The following is a 20,764-nucleotide window of genomic DNA, read 5'->3' as shown; positions in this document are numbered from 1 at the left end:
GCATGGGAGTGTTGGCAGTTCCAAATATTAAATATCAGAGGGGTAGCCGTGTTAGTCTGGATCTGTAAAAGCAACAAAGAATCCTGTGGCACCTTATAGACTAACAGACGTTTTGCAGCATGAGCTTTCGTGGGTGAATACCCACTTCTTCGGATCCAAATATTAAATTGTATTATCAGCTATGCCAACTTGAAGCTGTAATTGGAGTCAGTGCTTTCAAACAGAGCAGCTAATGTATCCTGGCGTTTGCCTGAAGATAATATGACTGCGCACACACAAAATATAGGCCACCTTAGATTTCCGAGCACCCTTTTACACAGCTTGCCTGACAGCTCTGAGACAAGAGGCCTTGTAAACCAAGCTCTTTCCCATCACTGATGACCCCGATATTAGAAAAACCCTTATTCGGATCCCAACAGAAGTCTCTGGAGCCTGGAGATCTGGGCTGAAAAAGGAGTTTGAATTATGAGCCAACTCTTTTTTAAAGGAAATAATGTTATGAGTTTCCAAGAAGTTAAAAATAAATGTCCAATGTCTGATGCCGCCAGTAGTCCCATACTTGTGGGCACTACGCCATGCACTCCATCCCAAGGGACGTGCTAAGTAGAAATCAGACACCACTGGAAACGAGCTGGAGTGGGGAGGGTCGGGGGACAGGGTCACTATCTCAGGGATCTATAAAACCTTAATCCTGCCAGTGATGAAAGAGAACTATGCCTTCTAGGGGAGTAATGGGAACAGAACTTGGCTGGCCAGGCAGTGGGAGGCAGAGAATGGGACACAAGATAATGAGCGATCTCGAGTTTGGAGCCGTACTTAGCCCTTTTCATCCACAGATTCTAAGGCCAGATGGGACAATGTGATCAGCTAGTCTGATGTCCTGTATAACACAGGCCAAAGACCTGCCTGGAATTAGTTTGAACTCTGTTTGAACTAGTGTGGGTCTGTTAGAAAAACATCCAATCTTGATTTTACAATAGTGAGTAATGAAGACTCCACCACAACCCTTGGTAAGTTGTTCCAATGGTTAATTACCCTTACTGTTAAAAATGTCTACCCTATTTCCAGTCTGAATTTATAGCCATTGGATCTTGTTATACCTTTGTCAGCTATACCGAAGAGACCATTATCAAATATGTGTTCCCCAGATCGGTATGTAACAAAGAGAAGGTTAAGGGGTGACTTGATCGGAGTTTGAGCAGAAAGGCAATTTCTATTCTCTGTTGGCCTTAAGCAGTAGGGGGCCTATGACACACACTTAAGCAGTTCTGATTCCAGGCAGTAAAGGGCAGGCAGTCTCACACCACACACACATCAGTTAATTTATTTCCATTTATATTAGAATAACTAAGTAATGCTACTAATCATGACCTCCTGGCTGCTTAAGATCATAATAGAATCTATGCCAACAGCCTTCCTTTTACCCTAATTCTGTCCTTTTTCGGTTGTACAATTCTCCTTCACGCTGGCATTTTTTTAGTTGCCCAGTTTGGATTTTGCTGTGGAGGAGCTGGGGAGACCTGCGCATGGGAAGCCCTGTGCTTTGCATTACATAAGGGCCCTCAGCATTTCCCACCTGTTGCATTCACTGATGTGGTTAATAGGGTAAAGAAAATGTTGCCAAATGCATTTTAACAGATGACTGCAGTTTGCGCTCAGCTGTTAGGGAGCCTTCTCCTTTGTCTTCTTTTATGTTTTTTGTAATGACTAGGAAATATAGAATGTAAAACATTAACATGAATTATTGAGGGATCCAAGATGAAAGTAAACCAAGTGATTGCAAAGTGGAAACTCTGTAGGTTTTTCTTCCGTTGGTCAATCTGTGAGATAATCTGATTAAGCCATAGCTGTATAAATGGGGCTTGAGTCTATTTGCTGTGTTGGATTGGTCATGTATTCAGGACCTTCCGAGTGGTGTAACTGTAGCCCAGGAGGTATTAGTCACGCTGGGAGGACCTCAGTGAAAATGAGAGGGCTTCATCTGGGCAGTTGCCAGGGCAACTCTTGCTAATATTTCACTACAAAGCTTTCACCCTCCCTTCACGTCCCTGAGATCAGAAGGAGCAGAAAGAGGAAAGAGGAGCTTATTGTCGTGAGGCGCTCGGGTCGAGTGTGTCCCCGCAGACATAATCAGGCCTACTCCAAACCTCTGCTGCTATGAACTCAGGATATCGTCCACCTTGCTGGAGTGTATCAAGGAGGGGCAGGCTTGGTTGGCAAATGTTGTCTGTTTTTCCATTGGATGCAGATAACTGGAAGGTGAAGCTAATGCTCTTCTGGTAGGAATTCAGCTGCCAGAGCTAGGCCACCTGCTTTCGCACAGGACAACTCTTAGAACTGAGTTTGTAACCGGTTACTGGCATGGATGGCTCTGAGTGACTCGGGAGCAGGCCTAACTAAGAAGCCAGCTCCCTCCTCACACTCTAATGCTGTGGTTGGGATCATTGCAGATACTGGTGTGAGAGTCCCTATTCGTTTGTGTTAGGAAGGTGGCAGCTGGCTGGGTGTTGTCCCTGGGAGTCCCTGTGATTTCCCCTCCTTCTTGTCAGTCTTCAGGCTACACGGCAAAGCCTGTCTATTTGAGAGGGGGTTTGAGGAGGAGTGAAGAGTGGTAGGGCTGGGGATTTCTGAGGGGTTGGAGACTTCTGTGGGCATGTTTTGTTTGTCTTTGTTGGCCTATTTTCTATGGGTCGGGATGGGAAGGGAATAGCTGCTGGGCTGCAGTGGCAGTATTGAAATGGACTGTGATTATCTGTCAGTTGAGAGGTGCTTTCATGTTTTTGAATGTATTTGAACAGAAATAAACAATACAATCCACGCACAACCCAGCAGCTATGGCAGCCAGCAGCGTGTCACCCCTGCCAGAGACTTAGTCCTTAGGAAGCCACTTCCTCCATCTCCTTTCCTTGCATCAGTTCGCATTTGCCTTTGTTTAGCAGCTGTAGCTCATTCACGACCCAGAGGTCAAACTCCCCTGTAAAATTGCCTGCCTAGCATTTCCCGGCCAACTCCCATTTCTGTGGCTCCTGATCCAGATGAGTCTACTCCACCTGAATTCAAAATGCAATCTAAGACCCCCTGGCACAACTACTATAGGCCAACTCCAAACCAAACCCAATCACACAACCTTCTCTAGTCCTAGAGGATGGCCAAGCAGTGAGAGCTCGTGTCTGATCTGAGGAGACCTCCCCTTCCTCCTCCCGATCCGCATCAGTGTTGGGTTTTCAACTGTGTTCAACCTCAGCGGCTTCCAGACTACTTTCTGCACCACATCATGGTGGGGCTCTGTGTTTAAGACTAAGACCCTTACTTACACATGGCGAAAACCAGCGACGTCTAGAGCATCCCACAGCTCTGCACCTGTGGTCATTGAGATCACTTGTGTCCAGCTGCATTGCTCCCAGTGGGGGACTCTTTAAGTCTAGGCAATTTGGGCACAGGGAACTGGGTAACGTAATAATGGCACCATCAACCAAACATCGCCTTCTTTAAAAGTCCCCCTGAAACAAACATATCAGCCAAAATATACACAACCCCCCAAACCCTAAGTTGAATGTTTATCCCCAAGGTTGAAAAGAGCCATAAGCTCAATGAATAGGCCTTTGCTATTGATTTTTACAGGGAAAATACACAGTTGGGTGGCTGGGAGGATATCCTAAGACAGATATGGGTAATTGATATCTGCCTACCCTACTCCACCAGCTTTATCAGCTGGAATCCCTTATGGGTGCCCTGTGTTCCTAACTCATCCCATTTCCGCTGGCTGGAGACAATTTTCAGGCAGTGGGCCCCAGACATTCGTTGTAGCAGTTCAGTCCAGGACTCTGCTGTTCATCGTACATGTCCCATACACGGGGTGCGAGTTATTTCCCACATTCACAGCCTACTCTGAAAGGGATGAGGGGAGAAATCCTTCATTTTTAACATTTTTTAAACATTGCATCTAACCTCTTTAGCAGCTGGCACTCTTCATAAGCCCCACAGTTCTCACTTCATCTGGGAAAACATGTGCAGCACAACAGAGAAGCTGCAGGAGAGCAGCAAACACTGACGCTTTATATTTAGAACATGGTTATGCTTCATTTGCTGCTTTGCCCAATGATTTTTTTAAAAATAAAGCAAACCAGACGCCGTATCAATGGCTACAAGCAAATTCCAACTGAAATATTTGTCCCATTGAGTTTGACAGAGCTACTTGGTCAGGCTGCAGGATCTTTCAACCTCTCTCTCACTGAAATCCTTATGATTCGTTAGGGATTGATAATTTTTATTAATTAAAAAATCTTTCTATTAAAACAAATGTTATATGGCTGTAAAACAATTTAAAAACTCAAACCCCCAAGAGAATCATCCCGTTTTCTTTTGGTGGTTGGATTAGTTACTGATGTGACTTTTAGGATTTTTTTGTTTGTTTGTTTTCATAATTGCAAACAAACAAGACTGTCAGAACTACTTTTTCAAAGGCAGTCTTTTAAAATTGCCCCTGCAATTTGTTGTACTCAAGCTTTGCATCCATGGTTGCATGCAGTCCACTTGAATTTGCACGTTCATGCTGGATTTATGCATGCAATCTGAACCCTGGAAAGATTTGGGCATGGAAAAACTGCATATGCACAAAATCGCAGGTCCAAGTTTAGAAACCAGGTACCTTTTAAAAAGGTGATTCTCCGTTTATTTTTATTTGGTATTCAATTGGCAGACCCCACTTCAGCCATTGATAGGTTTCCTACTGTAGACAAGGCTAGTGTACGATGCATTTGTGCAACTTGCAACAATTCACATGCAAACTGAAGAACATGATTAGTCTGGAGCATTTCAGATAGGGTGGTAATGACTTTGTAGGTAGGGTTAGTTTTACATTTGTAATCTTAGCCCGGTCAAGCAATAGACCTTAGTATGAGGAGTATAATTGACAGTAGAATCTAATCACTATTTTCTTACTTTAAAGAAACAGAAATTAAATCTTGACAGGAGTGCTGCAAAGAGTCAGTCATTTGCTGTGTGGAATATAAGCCAATGTCTGTATCAATCCCCATATAATGAAGGGTAGTTGTGAGATGACTGAAATCCATAACTCATTCCTGGTCTACACTTAAAATTTTTGCCAGCTTCACTTTGGTAGTTAGGAGTGTGAAAAAAACATCACATCCATAGCCAACATAGTTGTGCAGGCAAAAGCCCTAGTGATGATGCAGTTAGTGGCAAAAAAGTCCTTTTGATTGTATTGCTTATTTTCTTTAGGACCTGTTATAAACTGTCCTGCCAAAAGAATTCTCTTGCTAATATAAGATGTGTCTCCATTAAGAGAGTTTGCTGGTATAGTTACAGAAGTATAATGACTACTCCAGCAAACCTTTTCTAGTGTAGACAAGGCCTTAAGTCCTGGCTAGACAAGGGAAATTGGCAATGGAAACTAGTTTCACTGGGGCAAAAGCCACAATGCAGACATAGTGCACCAATGTGAAATGGTGCTTCCATCCGCATAACTTACTCCAGCAATTTACCAACCACAATAGTACAAGCCCCATTTTGCACCAGTGTAACTCCATCAATGAACTGACCTAGTCTAGCAAGGCCTTAGATTGCAAGCTGATGAAAATGTAGTGACAGACAGAATGTGTCGAATATAACAATCAATTTAGTCTCCTGACCTGTTGATGTGGAAGAGTTTGTTCTTTCAAGACTGGCTACTAGTTTCCTGTAGGACCTGCTATCTCTAGAGATGATTGTGAACTTGATGCTTATGAATGACAAAAAGAAAACACATTCTCGTAGGATGGAAATTGAATGGATAATTGTACCCAGAGCAGTCACTCTTTGCATGAATCACTAGAAACATAAGGTTTGTAGTAAAAACACTAACCCAGCCTTACTGGATTCCATTGTAAAATATCTGAACATTAATGCAATAAATCTTTGCTCTTGGATTTTAGATTATAGGATCTGGTCCAAAGTCCACAGAAGCCAATGGGAGTTTACATGAGCCAGAGGCCAAAGTGCGTGCGTGCGTGTGTGTGCGCTTATAGACACCCCCAGGGTAGAGCAAGTACTTCTGAAATCCTGAATAAGCAATTTATCATAGGAACGTGGGTGCCACAGTATTGAAAGGAGTTGATGATACATTCTGAGTCAGACTTGAGGCAGTCCTGAGCACTGTACTGCTGGATAGATCATCTTTCAGACAAGATGTAAAAGCACGTCCCGTCCACTTGTCATTAGCTATCCCATGGCACTTTACATATAAGATGGTGCATTAACTCCAGTCTCTAGGCTCAGTTCCAGCTATGGTAATGACATGCTCTCTTCCTCCGTGCTCTTTGTAGTTTCAATTTGATATGGTATTCTTCATTTTCTAGCAGTGTTAAATAACTGCCATGCTTCACCCTAGAGGTGGATGCACTTCACTGACAGCTGAAGTGATCTCTACATATTGTTTATATATCATCTTGTTAAATTTGTGAGGCTATTTGTGATCCTTCAGCCAGAATAGAGTTATGTGGCATAAATATAAATTATGATCATTATTAACATGAAAACAGCTGTTCCTGTTTGATTTGAGCAAAGAAAAACATGCAGCTAATGATGAGCAAGCTTTAAACATGTCTAGGAGACAGCACATGTGTACATTCTCAGTAGGTCAGAATAATATGAAGTTTAGGCTTTAAAGGAAAATATTTGGGTGCTTGCCAGGTAGACAGACAGCATGAATGAAACACCTGTTCTGGCTTTGTGGCGGTTTTGAAACCATTTGCTTATAGGGAAGGTACAGTCTGACCTTAAAGTTAACTGAATTCTCTGAAGTAGAGTAACATGTGCTGCTCCTGCTAGATTACAAAAACTTGCAAAACTTTTGGTAAAAACATCTTCCAAAAGCCAAAACAGGAGTTGATGTCTTTTTAATAAAAAAAAAGTGCAGCCCACACATTTCAGACCCACCAGGGATTGCTGGACTAAATGGTCTTATTTTTATTGGAATATACATTCAAGAAAGAAGTTTATAGATTAAATAAAACCAAGATGTCTTTCAAAATAATCTTATAAAAAGAAAATCAAACAATTCATTTGTTAAGATTTCTCCTTATTCTGCTTTCTATACTGGCACTCTTGGACTTGTGAATTAGGGGGAGTACATTTCCAGGAACTGATGTGAGGTTCAACTCTGAAACATGTAAGAATGGCACCTTCTTACCTAGCAGGTCTTCCTATGTGTATTAGTATCACAGCTCCTTATGCTTTAGTATCTAATCTAATCTATCTATCTATCCTTATTAACCCTGCAGACCCAATGCAGCTCTGAGAAAGTGAGGCAGATTCTGTTCATATTCCTCAAGCCTTCAGCAAAACTGTTGTCAGTTCTGTTTATCTACATCCATACACTATGTCCATCACCATGGTGCCAGAGTAGAGTGGTACTCTACCCAGAAGTACTGCAAGCTAATGCAACAGTTTTTTTCACTGGGCTCCCACTGTGTGAGGCCCATCCCCCTCTCTCATATATAAATAAATAAAATATAAGCACCAATTCAGATCAACAACATCAACACCATATAATATGAAAATGGACAGCGATGTTGTTCACGGCAGGTCGTCTTCCAGAACCTGTCAGCAGTACAGCTGCAATAGTTGATAGACACAATTTCTGCTTCTGAGAGTTGGAAGCTTCCTCTTCCCACCATGTTAAAGAGGGAAGGGGAGGGAAAGCGTTGACATTGTTTCTTGACTTTGGGTCCAGATAAACTAGCTAGTGGCCATGCCAACTGGGGGGAAAATACCAAGAAGCCCAAATGTCCAAATACTAAACCAAGGCTTCACCAGAGTCTCTCAGATTTCTGTAAAGCTAGAGAGCACATCATTATTTTGTTGCTGTCTAAATCTCATTTATTAACAGTTTATTAAGACTTCAATGGGAGTTAAATGCATTTAAAGGCAGCAGGCTTAAGGAGGAGTAGATGGTGGTATGATTGAAAACCCAATTGTTGTTGTTATATAGATTCAGAAACTGGATTTGAGCAAGACTGCCACAGGAGGGATTTCTCAGCACTTGACTACCTTGCTAGTAGTGGCATAGGTTCTAAACTGGATGGCCCATTCTGCTTTAAGACCTCCTATCTAGTAGTGCCTGACCCCATGCTTCAGCTAATAGGTTCATTAAGCCAAGAGGTGGTGTCATCACAATCAGAAACCTAGGAAGATTCAAAGAGGGATTAGATGTTTATATGAATAATGACCACATCCAGCATTGTTATATCGAAGGTTAAAAATGGAGTTTTGGAAGGGATATAAAACCTCAGGTTTCAAGGTTTAAATCTCTTTCTGTTATGGATTAGGATGAGACCTTCATGGGGGCAGATTATCCCATATCTGCCCTGTTTGGGGTTTCTTGCACATTCCTCTGAAGCATCTGGTACTGCCCACTCCCAGCGATGGGACACTGGTGTGTACTCGATGGACCATGGGTCTGACCCAGTCTGGCAGTTCTTAAGTGTGGCTCACTGGGCAGGGTGTCAAAATGGAAATCAGGAGACTCCTGTCTTTATTCTTGGCCCTGCCACTGAATCTCTGTGTGGCCTGAGGCAAGTCATTTCACCTCTCTGTGCCTCAGCTTCATTGTTTGTAAAGTGGAGATTGTGATATTTACCCATGGTTATAAAGTACACTGAAATCCTCAAATGAAAACTGCTGCGTATTGTAATAAATATAATGTGCATGTGGTGAAGAGGAATTAATGCTTGTAACACGCTTGGAGATGCTCAAATGAAAGGCATTATATAAGTGTGAAGTATACTGTCTTCGTAGACTGGGCAGCTGGGAATAATGTTCTGTACAAGTGCCTAATCCTACACATTGCTGAACTAGAACTGAAACACCATACAAGAGGCTGTCACCATTTGCTAGGATTGGGCCCTTAGTGCAGAATTTTCAAAATCAGTAACTAATTTGGGAGCCTTTATTCTTCACCACCAAGATAACGTGTGACCCAAAATTTGTTACTGCTCGTGAAAATGTTTGGTCTTGTGTATAGCATTTTCTTTTTTCTTGATGAAGAATATGTAAAAAGCTAATCTCAAAATAAAATAAACACTGTTATAAATCCTCTGCCTATCGCTACTACTTATACTTTCTGCAAATGGAAACTTTTCTTTAGCATAGTCCCTATTTGCACTGCTCATCTGGAAGCATTAGATCTCCTGTTTTTTGTCCTTAAATGTGAACTGCAAGTCCTTACGCAAAGCAGTTCCACAGTTAAATTGAAACTGTTCAAATTCAGGCATCACAGTTGTACCCTATCCCTCTGCTCATGGAAACCTTGCAGCTAATATTACATTACTAAATGTGTTAACTCTGATTTCACTCTTAATAAATAGTTCCTATTCTTAATTGCATTTTGGAGGGATGATTAATTATGTGACAGGAGGCTACCGCTAGAGGGATTAAAGTGATTGGATTTGCTATTGCTGTTTTGCCTCCTAATTCCTTTGCGGGAGAAAGAGGTTATTTGCTAATCCATGCCCTGCTTTCACTGTTAACTTTTTTACATTCACAGATAATTAATTGCTTAAGTCCCATAACGAATGGGGCATTTAATATTGTTTGAGGAAGTTCATTTTAATTTTCCTGTCCATTGCAGTTTTGGATTTTTCTACATAGGATACGTTAGTTAACTATTACTAAAAAACCATTGCCATATTCAAACACTGTTATTAAACCTTACCATTGGGAAATGATCCTTTTAAATGTGCATTTTAAGGAACAAACACTGCTTCTTAGTCAGCTGAGTTACAGTTAAATGGAGCTACTCCTGTAAGTAAGGTGAGCAGAATTTGGCCCTAAATGGGGGAAGCAGGAGGGAACAGTTTCTGAATGCAACTACTTCTTAGAGGATTTTTAAGTCTTAATAAAGCTCCCTAAAGAGGAGGGGGTTAAAAGACACTTGAAAGCATTGCAGGAAGTCCCTGCTAATTGAATGGGCTTGGCTGCTGTGCTCTAGTGCTTCCTTGCCATGTAGAACCAGGCAGACTAAAGCACCCTTAGCCACTGTACCTTCACAAGTCATGATGTCATGCTAATACAATCTCATGCTATGCAGTGCCAGCAGAGGAACAGCTGGCATTGTAACGCTTTCCGGCTTGTGGTGGCGTGCCAGTTTGGATCTGCACAGTGAGTTTTCTAGTGACCTACCAGCTCTTCCAAGTAGCACACTAGTTAATCCAAGTGGAATGTCAGTGCTTCTAATATCATACCGATTGTAGCAAGGTGTGTTGCAGTGTCCTTGGGGTCATGCTGGCTTCCTCCAAGCAGTATTTTCCGGTGGTTCCAATGGCATGCCATTGTTCCCATCCTGCTATGACTGGTGCTGCAATATAAATATTATTGTGTTGTGCATTATTGTATTATTTAAAAAAATTAGATCAAGTAAAAGGATCACAAAACAACCCCTTAAAACAATGAAGATAGATAGCTACAGTACAAAAACTGAAGTGTGCAAATGTACTGCACAAAATGTGTGTGCCTTGACACACTTGATCTGCATGGACAACTATGGTAGCTAAATATTCAAATTAAGCACATAATTGTGTGGCCATTTAAAAAATTTAAGACTAAAGCACGAATTTAGATTAAAAAAAAAAAAAAAAGCTGTCCAGAGTAATAGCTCCAGATAGGCTATTCTACAAAAGAGGGGAAGGGGATAATGTGTAATAATTGGAAACTGCTAATGAAAGAGGAGAAACTTCATAACCGCCTGTTAGTAGAGAGCAAAGGCTTAAGAAACAGAACCACTATGGCACAATTAAATTATTCTATTGCTTATGGCAAAGTCAGATCAAGTCCTAGAACAATGCAGCGGGCCCAGCATTCTAGATTTACCCTCATTTTATGTTTCATGCTGGTATTAAATTTACTTTTACAGGTACAACCCTGCAAACTAGTCTATGTGTGAGTACATGACATCTGTACTTAAAGATAAGTACATGCATAAGTGTTTGCAGGATCCAGGTCTTAGCGCACCTGGATCCTGCAAACATCATCAGTTAAATATGTTTAAATTAGAGAGCCTACCATGTAGTTTAGCCATAACATTTATTTTATTAAAAATATAAAATCTCCTGTTAGTATTTTTGCTTTCATTTACATACCCCACAACCTCGGTGCTGGAGAGGCAAATACAACAGCATTTTTCTAAACCAATGCAGGAGAACCAGGAAATGAAATGAAATGACTCGAATAAGGTAAGCATTCTGTTTTCAGTATTTCACTGAGTGAAATGGCAAAAAAGAAATGAACCAACAGGATGACCGGTGACAAGAAAATTAGATTTTGCTTTTTCCCCCTCAGTGTTTTTAACCTAAGGCAATTACACTTTTTAATCTGATTTTTATTACTAACTTTTTATTGTAACTTTTAAACTTTTTTATTGAAGATTTAAAAATTGCTCTAATCCATTATGTTGTTTTACAAGTATCAGAAGAGGATGACAATACAAGAGGGTAGAGCTGAGCCCAGCAGGGCAGGAGTTCCAGGAAGTAGACACATGGGGTCAGTAAAGGTTATATCAATCATAAAAAAAAAAAATAATTCACCCCATTGGGCCCATCCTTCAAGTAGTTCAGCTGCTGACCTAATAGGGGCAGGTGATTTTGAACATGACATTTACATGGATTTGTCAGAAAATAGCTGTAAAGGTGATACTGTACTAACTTTCAGAGTGGTAACAGTGTTCGTCTGTATCAGCAAAAACAAGGAGGAGTCCTTGTGGCACCTTAGAGACTAACAAATTTACTGGGGCATAAACTTTCACTTAATCAGATGCGTGACGTGAAAAATACAGGAGCAGGTATATATGTTTCACTCCATGCATCTGATGAAGTGGGCTCTAGCCCACGAAAGCTTATGCCCATATAAATGTGTTAGTCTCTAAGGTGCCACAAAGACTCCTCCTTGTTTGTACTAACTTTGATTATTAACAGATTTCAGAGGGGCAGAGTGTTAGTCTCGATCAGCAACAACAACAAGGAGTCTTGGTGGCACCGTACAGACTAACACATTTCTTGGGCACAAGCTTTCGGGGTTTCTGATGAAGTGGGCTCTAGCCCACGAAAGCTTATGCCCAAATAAATGTGTTAGTCTCTAAGGTGCCACAAGGCTGCCGCTTTTGTTCACTGAGAGGGAGCCCGGCTCTGTAGCCATCTTTCCGGGGGGGGGATGTAACGTGGCCCTTTAGTGGCTCCGGGGGCTCTCTGCCAAGAGAGTGACTCCCCCGGGAGAGCGCGGGGCCCCGCTCTGCCACAGGGAGGGGTTAACCCAGCCGCGCCAGGGCCGCCAAGACAATCCGCAGACTCGCCTGAATAACCCCGCGGCCACTCCCCCGCCTCGGCCCGGGGGGCGGCTGCCGCCGGAGGAGTTTGCAAAGCCGCGGCGGGGCAGGGGCAGGAGCCGGAGCCGGAGCCGGCCCCGGGGAGGGGCGGGCAGGCAGGCAGGGCAGGGATTGATGTCTCATCACTTGATTAGGCAGCCCTGCCTCTGCCCAGCGGCTGCAAACACCCAGCCTCGGCAGCGGCGGCGGCTCCCCAGCGTGCAGCCCGCTCCCCCGCCAGCTCTCCCCGACGCGATGAGCCCCGGCGGGCAGCGGCCGCCGCGCTAGGCTCGTCCCCGCCGACTTCCTCTCCCCCCGTCTCCTCGCAGCATCGGTGAAAATGGCGAGGGGCGCGCTGGAGGCGGACGGGCTCCGGGGTACCCTGGCGGCGCTGCTGCTGCTGCTGCTGGCGGCGCTGCCCGGCGGCGCGGCTCGCCCGCGGGTCCCCCTGCCCGGGGACGTGAACGGCCACAGCCTGCACCCGCCCTACTTCAACCTGGCCGAGAGCACCCGGATCTCCGCCACCGCCACCTGCGGGGAGGAGCGCGGCGGCGGCCGGGGCCCCCGCGCCGTGGAGGATCTGTACTGCAAGCTGGTCGGCGGGCCGGTGGCAGGGGGGGACCCCAACCAGACCATCCAGGTAGGGCCCGGCGGGGCTCAGCTTGTCCCGGGGGCACCTGCCCCGAGCCCCCTGGCGCATCCCCTGGCCGTGGCGAGCCCGCGCTCCTCCCCCGCCGCCCCAGGTAGCCCGGCGCCTGCCGCCTCTCCCGTGAATGGAGGCGCTCGCCGGCCGGTGACTGGGGCCAGCCGCGCACAAAGCGGTTTGGGAAATGCCTGTTCAGGTCCGTGTTTGCTCTGCCCCAGGCGCCCTCTCCGCCCGTTTGCTCTTCTCGCCACCCAGCGAAGGGGGGACGTGTGAGTTTAGGAAACTTTCTGTGGTTGTTGAGCCGCTGCACTGACTGGCCAGGGGTCGCCTCCCAGCGGGGTGGTTGGAAGCAGTCCCTAGGCAATTTTCGTCCCATGCTTTAGCAAAGCGGAGCTGCATTAAACTCCCTAGGAACACGCCTGGCTCTGGTTGTGTGATGCATTTACTCTTTACCTCTTTCCCCACGGTGTAAATCAAGATCTTGTTTTTCTTCCCTCGGTATGTGTTTGCAAAGGTCGATTTCAGCTCCACTGGCTGTGTGGAATTAGCTCAGCGGTTCCTTTTTGAAAAGAAGGGTGCGAGAGAGGGAAATCCTGCAACAAATTATCTGGCCCATTTTAGGCCATTACCTACCAGGAGAGCAATTCAGTGTTTCAGAAAACAGCAGGGTGACAAGCTTTTCATTAGTATTTTCCCAGGTGTATACCTTTGTGTTTGCGCCCTGCAAATAGCAGTTGCACTTTTGCAGAGTGTTCGTTTTCTTTAGCTCCACGAAAGGGTTGATTGTGGAAGATCATTTTGAAGGGATGGTGAGGGGTGATTTCCTCTCCGCTCATTTTTCTAAAAAGCGTGTCACTTGGCTAGTTGTTTGGAGGCATCTTCTCTGAATTCTCCAAGTGCGGTTTCTCTTTCAAAGGCTGAAGGGGAAAGGGAACACGTGTTCCTTTTCGAGGGTTGCTAGAAATGCGCCAGGATTGCCAGAAATTGTACAAACCAAACACAGCCTGTTAGGTTCCCATGACATTATTTTTAAAGGTGTCAGTTTCTGTGTTGATGAAATCCAGGGCAAGTGGAGACTGCTGAATGAGTCTGAAAGCAAAGATCAGACATTGGTGATCATGCCAATATTTAATAATGTGTGTGTAAGCCAGACACTGCTTGTGTTGAGATTTTTTTTGAGGGAGATTGGTAATATTCACCTGACATCAGCTTGTAAAAACAGTTTTATCTATATCCCATGTGTCCCAGTTTAACCCAACAATAGGAACCTGTAGCCAGGAATCCCCTTGGAATGCAGACTGCAAAAATGCAGCAATACTCAGTCATCTGTGTATAGCAGCCTGTTTAACAGCCATGGATATCTTGGAAGGCAGGGAGACCAGTTGCAAGAGGATTTGTAAAATGGGAGCTTTAGTTCCGTGAATCCCAGATCTGCTGTAATCCCATGAGAACAGCCCAAGTAGTGCGAAGCAAATAGAAGAATTTGAAACTCTCTTGTGGAATGAGAAAAAAGCAATGACAAATCTGAGCAAAGCAATGTGCTGTTTGCTAGTAGCTTCTCCTGGGTTCTTTGAGAGATGGTGCTAGTTCACCTGGAGCAATAGGACCCTACTCAGCCTGTTAATAAGCAGAGGGAGCATTCAGAAAACAGCTAGTGTGAAGTTGGTGCCCTCAAACAGGTCAGATAGGAGAATGTGGCCTGAATGGAATATCTGCTTCTAAAAAACCCGAAGTCTGCAATGCTTTAGCTACTTGGAATTTTCTCGCCACTAAAGGGCAAAGTCCTGTGTCAGTGGCCCATACTTAAGGATGTTGCTGTGGGAAAGCCAACACCCCGTGCTCCTTCAATTTTATTACTTTACTGTTGTTAGCAGACTTGTGCGTCAGACCTGTCTAATGCAACAGGTATTTATCTAAAATAAAACACAACTGGGCAAATACTGCCTTCTTCTGTAGTTGATGGATGTGGGTAAGGATTCCGTGAATCCGTTGTTGGAGCTGCAGTGCTGCGCTTTTATTGTCAATGTAATGCATAGGGAGGAAGATAACTGAGAAACGCTTGCTGTTCTGTGTGCAGTTGCCAGCATCTAAATACCTGGTAAGTAAATCCAGTAAAATGAGACTTCTAAAAACATGGAGGTTTATTGCACATTAAGGGCTATGCATTTGACATGAAGTCAGTGGCCATCTGTGATGCTTCTGTGTGACTAGCCTGATTTATAACAGACTGCATTAAATAGTGACTAAAATAAAGCATTCGGAGTCTAATGACTTGTGTGGTGCTCTCTGCAGGTGTGACTCATGCCCTTGCAAATACAGCCTTGCCCTAGCACTGTAGTTTTCTTAATTCTTACTAGTTATTTCCAGTTAAACAAATGTGGTTCCTTAGACTTTGAGATACTATAGTGACCCCCTCCCTGTCCATCTGTGCAGCTTTGATATGGAAGTGCTTTGATCTGAGCTCTGCTTCCTAGGCTGATATTCTTTGGTCAATCTGAAAGCTTTACAATCCTTTTGTAGTGGCTCCTTTCCATGACTACAGGCAGCACCTGGAAGGAAGGGAAAAAAGAGGTATTAGTGCAAAGGTCAGAGTTCCCAATTCATCCCTGTTAGGGATTTCAGCACCACCCAGTGACTAAAGCAATGAGGGAGGTGTGTGGGGGAGGGAGGGAGTGTTCAATTTAAGCAGATTGAAGCAACAGTAACAAACTCCAAATGTAAGTCACTAGTATGCTTCATGTTTCACCAGTTACTTGCCTAACCCCTTCACCTGCTCTCTTGTACATTGTTCCACACAAACTGCAGCCACGGTCAGGAAGGCTTTTGGGTGGGAGCGCTGCAAGATTCCGTTTTGATGGGTACTCAAGAAGTTTCAATGGGGCCTGGTAGTTAAGAGGACAGATGTTTGCTGGATTGGCTGCCTAATAAATATTGTAGCTTGTCAATCTAATAGGTTCAATCAATTCTCCCACCATGAACAATTTTAGTTAATTAACATTGTAATAGAATTTTTTTGGAGAGAGAAATCAACCATTTTTGCCTCAATGAATTCTTAATGTTTAATAATACTGGCTTTGAAACTTGCAGAGTTTGTGGCATAGTTTTAAACACCAGGCTCCAGACCTGTTTGGAATATGATGAAGTCAGGGCATGGCTATGCTTGCAGATGTAGAGTGCTTAGAGTTAAACCAGCCTTTGGAGAGCGCAGTCGGGAAAGCGCTGAAGTCTGTCCACACTGACACTGCAATGCACTAGCGTGGCCACATTTGCAGCACTTGCAGCGGCATTGAGAGTGGTGCATTATGGGCAGCTATCCCACAGAGCACCTCTTCCCATTCTGGTGCTGTGGCTTGTGGGAAGGGGGCAGGGCATTCTGGTTCCTGTCCCAACGTCCCATGATGCATCGGTTCGCATCCCAGCAATCCCTCTGCTTCTGTCCACATTTGGCGCCATCTTTCAACATTTTGTGCTGCACGCTCTGTCTTCCCTTTCGGTCTGTGGGAATGGAGCCTGAACTGCTGAGGAATATGCTGATGAGTCTTGCCAGCACGTCCTGTTTGGCAGTCGAGTTACTCCTTAAGATCCAAACTGACAATGAGGACTCCGACAACGATATCGACTCGAGTAACGCATACGACGCGAGATTGCTTGTGGCATTCACGGACACGCTCACCACCGTGGAACGCCGCTTTTGGGCTCAGGAAACAAGCACTGAGTGGTGGGATCACATCGTTGTTTGAGTCTGGGATGACGAGCAGTGGCTGCTGAACTTTTGGATGAGAAAAGCCACTTCATGGGACTGTGTGATGAGCTCGCCCACACCCTGGGCTGCAAGGACATGAGATTGAGAGCTGCCCTGATGGTGGAGAAGTGGGTGGCTATTGCAATCTGGAAGCTGGCAACTCCAGACAGCTACTGATTGGTCGCTAACCAGTTTGGAGTGGGAAAGTCGACCGTTGGAATTGTGTTGATGCAATTTGCAGGGCCATTAATTGCATCCTGCTCAGGAGAACCGTGACTCTGGGTAACATGCATGCCATTGTGGCTGGCTTTGCACAAATGGGTTTCCCTAACTGCGGAGGGACTAGATGGGACGCATATTCCAATTCTGGCACCAGCCCACCTAGCCTCAGAGTACGTTAATCGGAAGGGGTATTTCTCTATGGTTCTCCAGGCGCTTGTGGATCACCGTGGGCATTTCATTGACATTAATGCAGGCTGGCTCGGAAAGATGCATGACACATGCATCTTTTGGAACACTGGCCAGTCCAGGAAGCTGCAAGCTGGGACTTTTTTCCGAGACCAGAAGATCACCATAGGTGAAGTCGAAATGGCCATTGTGATCCTTGGTGATCCCGCTTACCCTTTAATGCCGTGACTTGTGAAACACTACACAGGGAGCCTTGACAGCAGCAAGGAATAGTTCAACAACAGGCTGAGCTGGTGCAGAATGACTGTGGAGTGTGCTTTTGGTCATTTAAAGGGCCGCTGGCGCTCTCTGTATGGAAAGCTGAACCTGGCCGATGACAGCGTCCCCGTGGTTATATCCGCGTGCTGTACCCTCCATAACATTTGTAAAGGGAAGGGTGAAAGCTTCATTCAGGCATGGACCTCGGAGCTTCAACACTGGGAGGCTGAATTTGAACAGCCAGAGAGCGGGGCTATTAGAGGGGCCCAGCACGGGGCTGCAAGGATTAGGGATGCTTTGAGGGAGCAATTTGAGGCTGAAAGCCACCAGTAATGTCTGGTGCCCTGCACAGGAGTGAAGTGCAGTGGTTCCAATGTTAGAAGGAATCTGTTTGCTGTGCTAACTTGCAGTGCCTGTTGCTTTCCTGGGCTAAGGTATCTTTTACTTTAAGCGATAATAAAGAATGTTTTCAAAGCCAAAAAATCCATTTATTGAAAAGAAACACAACTGCTTGGGAAACAGAAAGGGCGAGGGGGTGGGGGGTGGGGAACGGTACAATCACAGATTTGCGTATGTCCTGTTATCAAACTCAGCCTTCCTGTCTGGAGTGCTGTGCAATGAGTGCTGCACCTCAGGATGGCTGTACTGCGTGGTGATGGGGGTTGAGTGCAGTGGGTAAGGGTTGTAGTTTTCAGGGCTGGGTGGTGAAGCTGCAGGTGTTGGAGGCAGCTGGTGGCAATAAGAACCCAGATGTTGAGGAAAGTGGGTTGGAGGTGACATGGGGGCACAAGGGAAAGCGTTTGGGGGCAAGGGCTGTGGGGGGAGGGGTGGCGCAGTAGTGCTCCGCCTGCATGGCTACGAGCACCTGGATTGAGTCCGCTTGGCGCTCCATGATGCTTATCAGCATCACTTCATGCAGCATTCTTCTTTGCTTCTACGTGGCCCCTTCCTGATTCTTTGCAGTCTCTCGGCCGGTGAGAACACGGATGGCTGAGATCTCAAGGTTGCATCTGTAAAGGCAAAATGCAACATTTAACAGAGGCAGCATTCTTCACACCAGGCACAGCAATGATTCCCCCGTACTTAAGGAGGGCAAGCACAGTCTACACAATAGCATAATTTGCTCGTCCCAAAGCGAGCGCACATAACGCACGGGAGCCCCAAAATGGTGAGTAAGCACAGGGTCAAGGGGGACTGATTGTTTCAGAGCTGTACTTTCCTCTGGGTTTCTGTGCCTTGGGGAGAGCCACAGCTGCAGGGGGCCCCTATACTGAACACCGTCCCCACATTTTCCACAGGAGTTCGTCCTGGAAGATATCTCGCTGCTGAGGGTGACCTGGGAAGCAAGAGAGGGTCTTCTACCACAATGCGGCTTCCGGCCTGGCCCATATGCAGCTTGCCTATGTGCAGCAATGGTCCCACCCCTCATGGCACAGTGGCGCAGACATATTATCCTGACTGGGACAAGGACCACAGTGGCTCTCCCAAGAAACCTGTGCAAGCACATTGCCCAAGTTCTGGCTGAGACCTTTGAAGAGATCACTGAGGCCGATTACCATGATGTGAGAGCACATCAACGCCCCATTCCGCATCTAGGCATGCATGCAGCCCTAACCCTCCTCGCCCCAAGAGCCTGCACCGAATAACTTCCTTCCCAAAATAAAAGCTGCTTATCGGGAACCTCCTCTGGTGTTTGTCCTTCCCCAAGCACCGGCCGCCACAACTGGCTACCTTTCTCCTGGCTTGAGAACAGCTCCTGGCTGCATGCATCTAGGGATTCCAGGGTGTCTTCCTCCGCCTCAGCACCCTTGCTCCCGCTTTGCTGCTACTCCTCCTGCCTTGTTGAACTGGGCTCTGAAGTGTCCATGGTGGTAGTCAGCATGGAGGTGGGGTCGCCCCCAAGTAGTGTGTCCAGCTCTTTGTAGAAACGACAGGTCGCAGGGACAGCGCCGGAGTGGCGGTTTGCCTCGCGGGCTTTGTGATAGGCATTCTGCAGCTCCTTCACTTTAACCCTGCACGGCAGTGCGTCCCGGTCATGACCCCTTTCCATCATGTCCCTTGATATCTGCCGGAAGATATCGTAATTTCTATGGCTGGAGCGCAGCTGGCACTGGATAGCTTCCTCCCCCCAAACACTGATGAGGTCCTGCACCTCACCGTTGCTCCATACTGGGGACCCCCTGGCGCGTGGAGGCATGGTCACCTGGAAAGATGCGCTGAGAGCACTCCATGCCTGGATGAGCAAACAGGAAAGGGATTTTCAAAATTCCCGGGGAATTTAAAGGGGGGGTCTGACAGTTGTTCACCTGAGGGCAGGGCAGTAGAGTTAAAACTGATGACCAGAGTGGCTAGAACAGGCATTGTGGGACACTTCTGGAGGCCGATCAGAGCACATTAACAGACCAGGACGTCCACACTGGTGCCGCGATGCTCCAGAGGGGGCGCATCAAACGTTATTCCACTTGCCAAGGTGGAGTACCAGGAGCGCTCTGACTCCATGGCTTGCCAGTGTGGACGCGTCGTGAGTTAGAGCGCACTGGGCTGCTTTAACGCACTCCAATTCGCAAGTGTAGCCATGCCCTCGGAGTTCATGCTAGCCTCACAGATGGCAGCCAGCATTTTTAACTGTGGTAGCTTTTGTAGTCTGCAGGAGTTACACAGGTCGGAACTGAATTGAAAGAACTGCATGGAGAAGTTTTTACAGTGCTTGCACCTATTCCACTAGCTCTACCCACTGCTAGCGATCTCACTTTAATGAGCTGTGAATTCACCCACTGGACTAAAGACAGAACAGAAGATAAACCACATTAGGCTTTTATCGGTAAAAAGTGACTTTCTGATTAAACTTCAGATGAAGAGACTGCTGTCTGGGTTCCAAGACAGTGCTCCGCAAACATGTAATGAAATGCAGTGAGGGAAATGTTCTCCCCTGACGCTTGCATTCCAAGTCCTGCTCCTAAGTAATTAGCTGCAGCGTTATCCCCAGAGCAATTTGCAGCGCTGCAGCAGGGTATTTAGATTGCCCGCTACTAGTTGCAATTTTCTTGTGTTTTGGGAGTCACATTCATTCTCAAAACAAAAGTAATATTTTATCAAATCCCACCAGCTTCAAGTCAGTTTAGGAACCTGTATTTGTAGCCCCACTCACCCCTGTTTTGCCTTCACTTGACACACATCTTCGTTTAGGCCATGTCTATATGTACAGCGACACAGCTGCATCCGGTACAGCTGCACTGCTGCAGCACATGTGGTGAAGACATTGTATGCCAACTGGAGGGAGCTCTTCCATTGGCATTTTAAAAAAAAACAACACCCCCTGGAATGGCATAAGCTATGTCTGCAGGTGGAACTCTCCTGC

General features: G+C 45.8%; 1 protein-coding gene and 1 long non-coding RNA gene across 4 annotated transcripts in view; one reads left to right on the top strand and one right to left on the bottom strand.

Annotated features, from left to right (window-relative positions):
• Positions 1 to 7,835: 7,835 nt before the first annotated feature.
• Positions 7,836 to 13,801, bottom strand: LOC120380409. The gene is made up of 3 exons (XR_005587758.1): positions 13,705 to 13,801; positions 10,242 to 10,354; positions 7,836 to 8,183 (listed from the first exon to the last, which is right to left on the bottom strand). It is a non-coding gene; the product is annotated as an uncharacterized LOC120380409 (long non-coding RNA).
• Positions 12,411 to 20,764, top strand: part of LAMA5 (laminin subunit alpha 5) — a 163,579-nt gene continuing 155,225 nt past the window's right edge. For all 3 annotated transcript variants that reach the window (XM_039498142.1, XM_039498141.1, XM_039498140.1), the window contains exon 1: positions 12,411 to 12,992. In XM_039498142.1, coding sequence (XP_039354076.1) covers positions 12,693 to 12,992 — 300 coding nt within the window. In that variant the 5' untranslated portion in view covers positions 12,411 to 12,692. The remainder of the gene's footprint in view (positions 12,993 to 20,764) is intronic.

This window comes from Mauremys reevesii, linkage group 13, assembly GCF_016161935.1.
Source record: "Mauremys reevesii isolate NIE-2019 linkage group 13, ASM1616193v1, whole genome shotgun sequence".
Classification (NCBI taxonomy): domain Eukaryota; kingdom Metazoa; phylum Chordata; order Testudines; family Geoemydidae; genus Mauremys; species Mauremys reevesii.
This window is presented reverse-complemented; position numbering and strand designations above follow the sequence as displayed.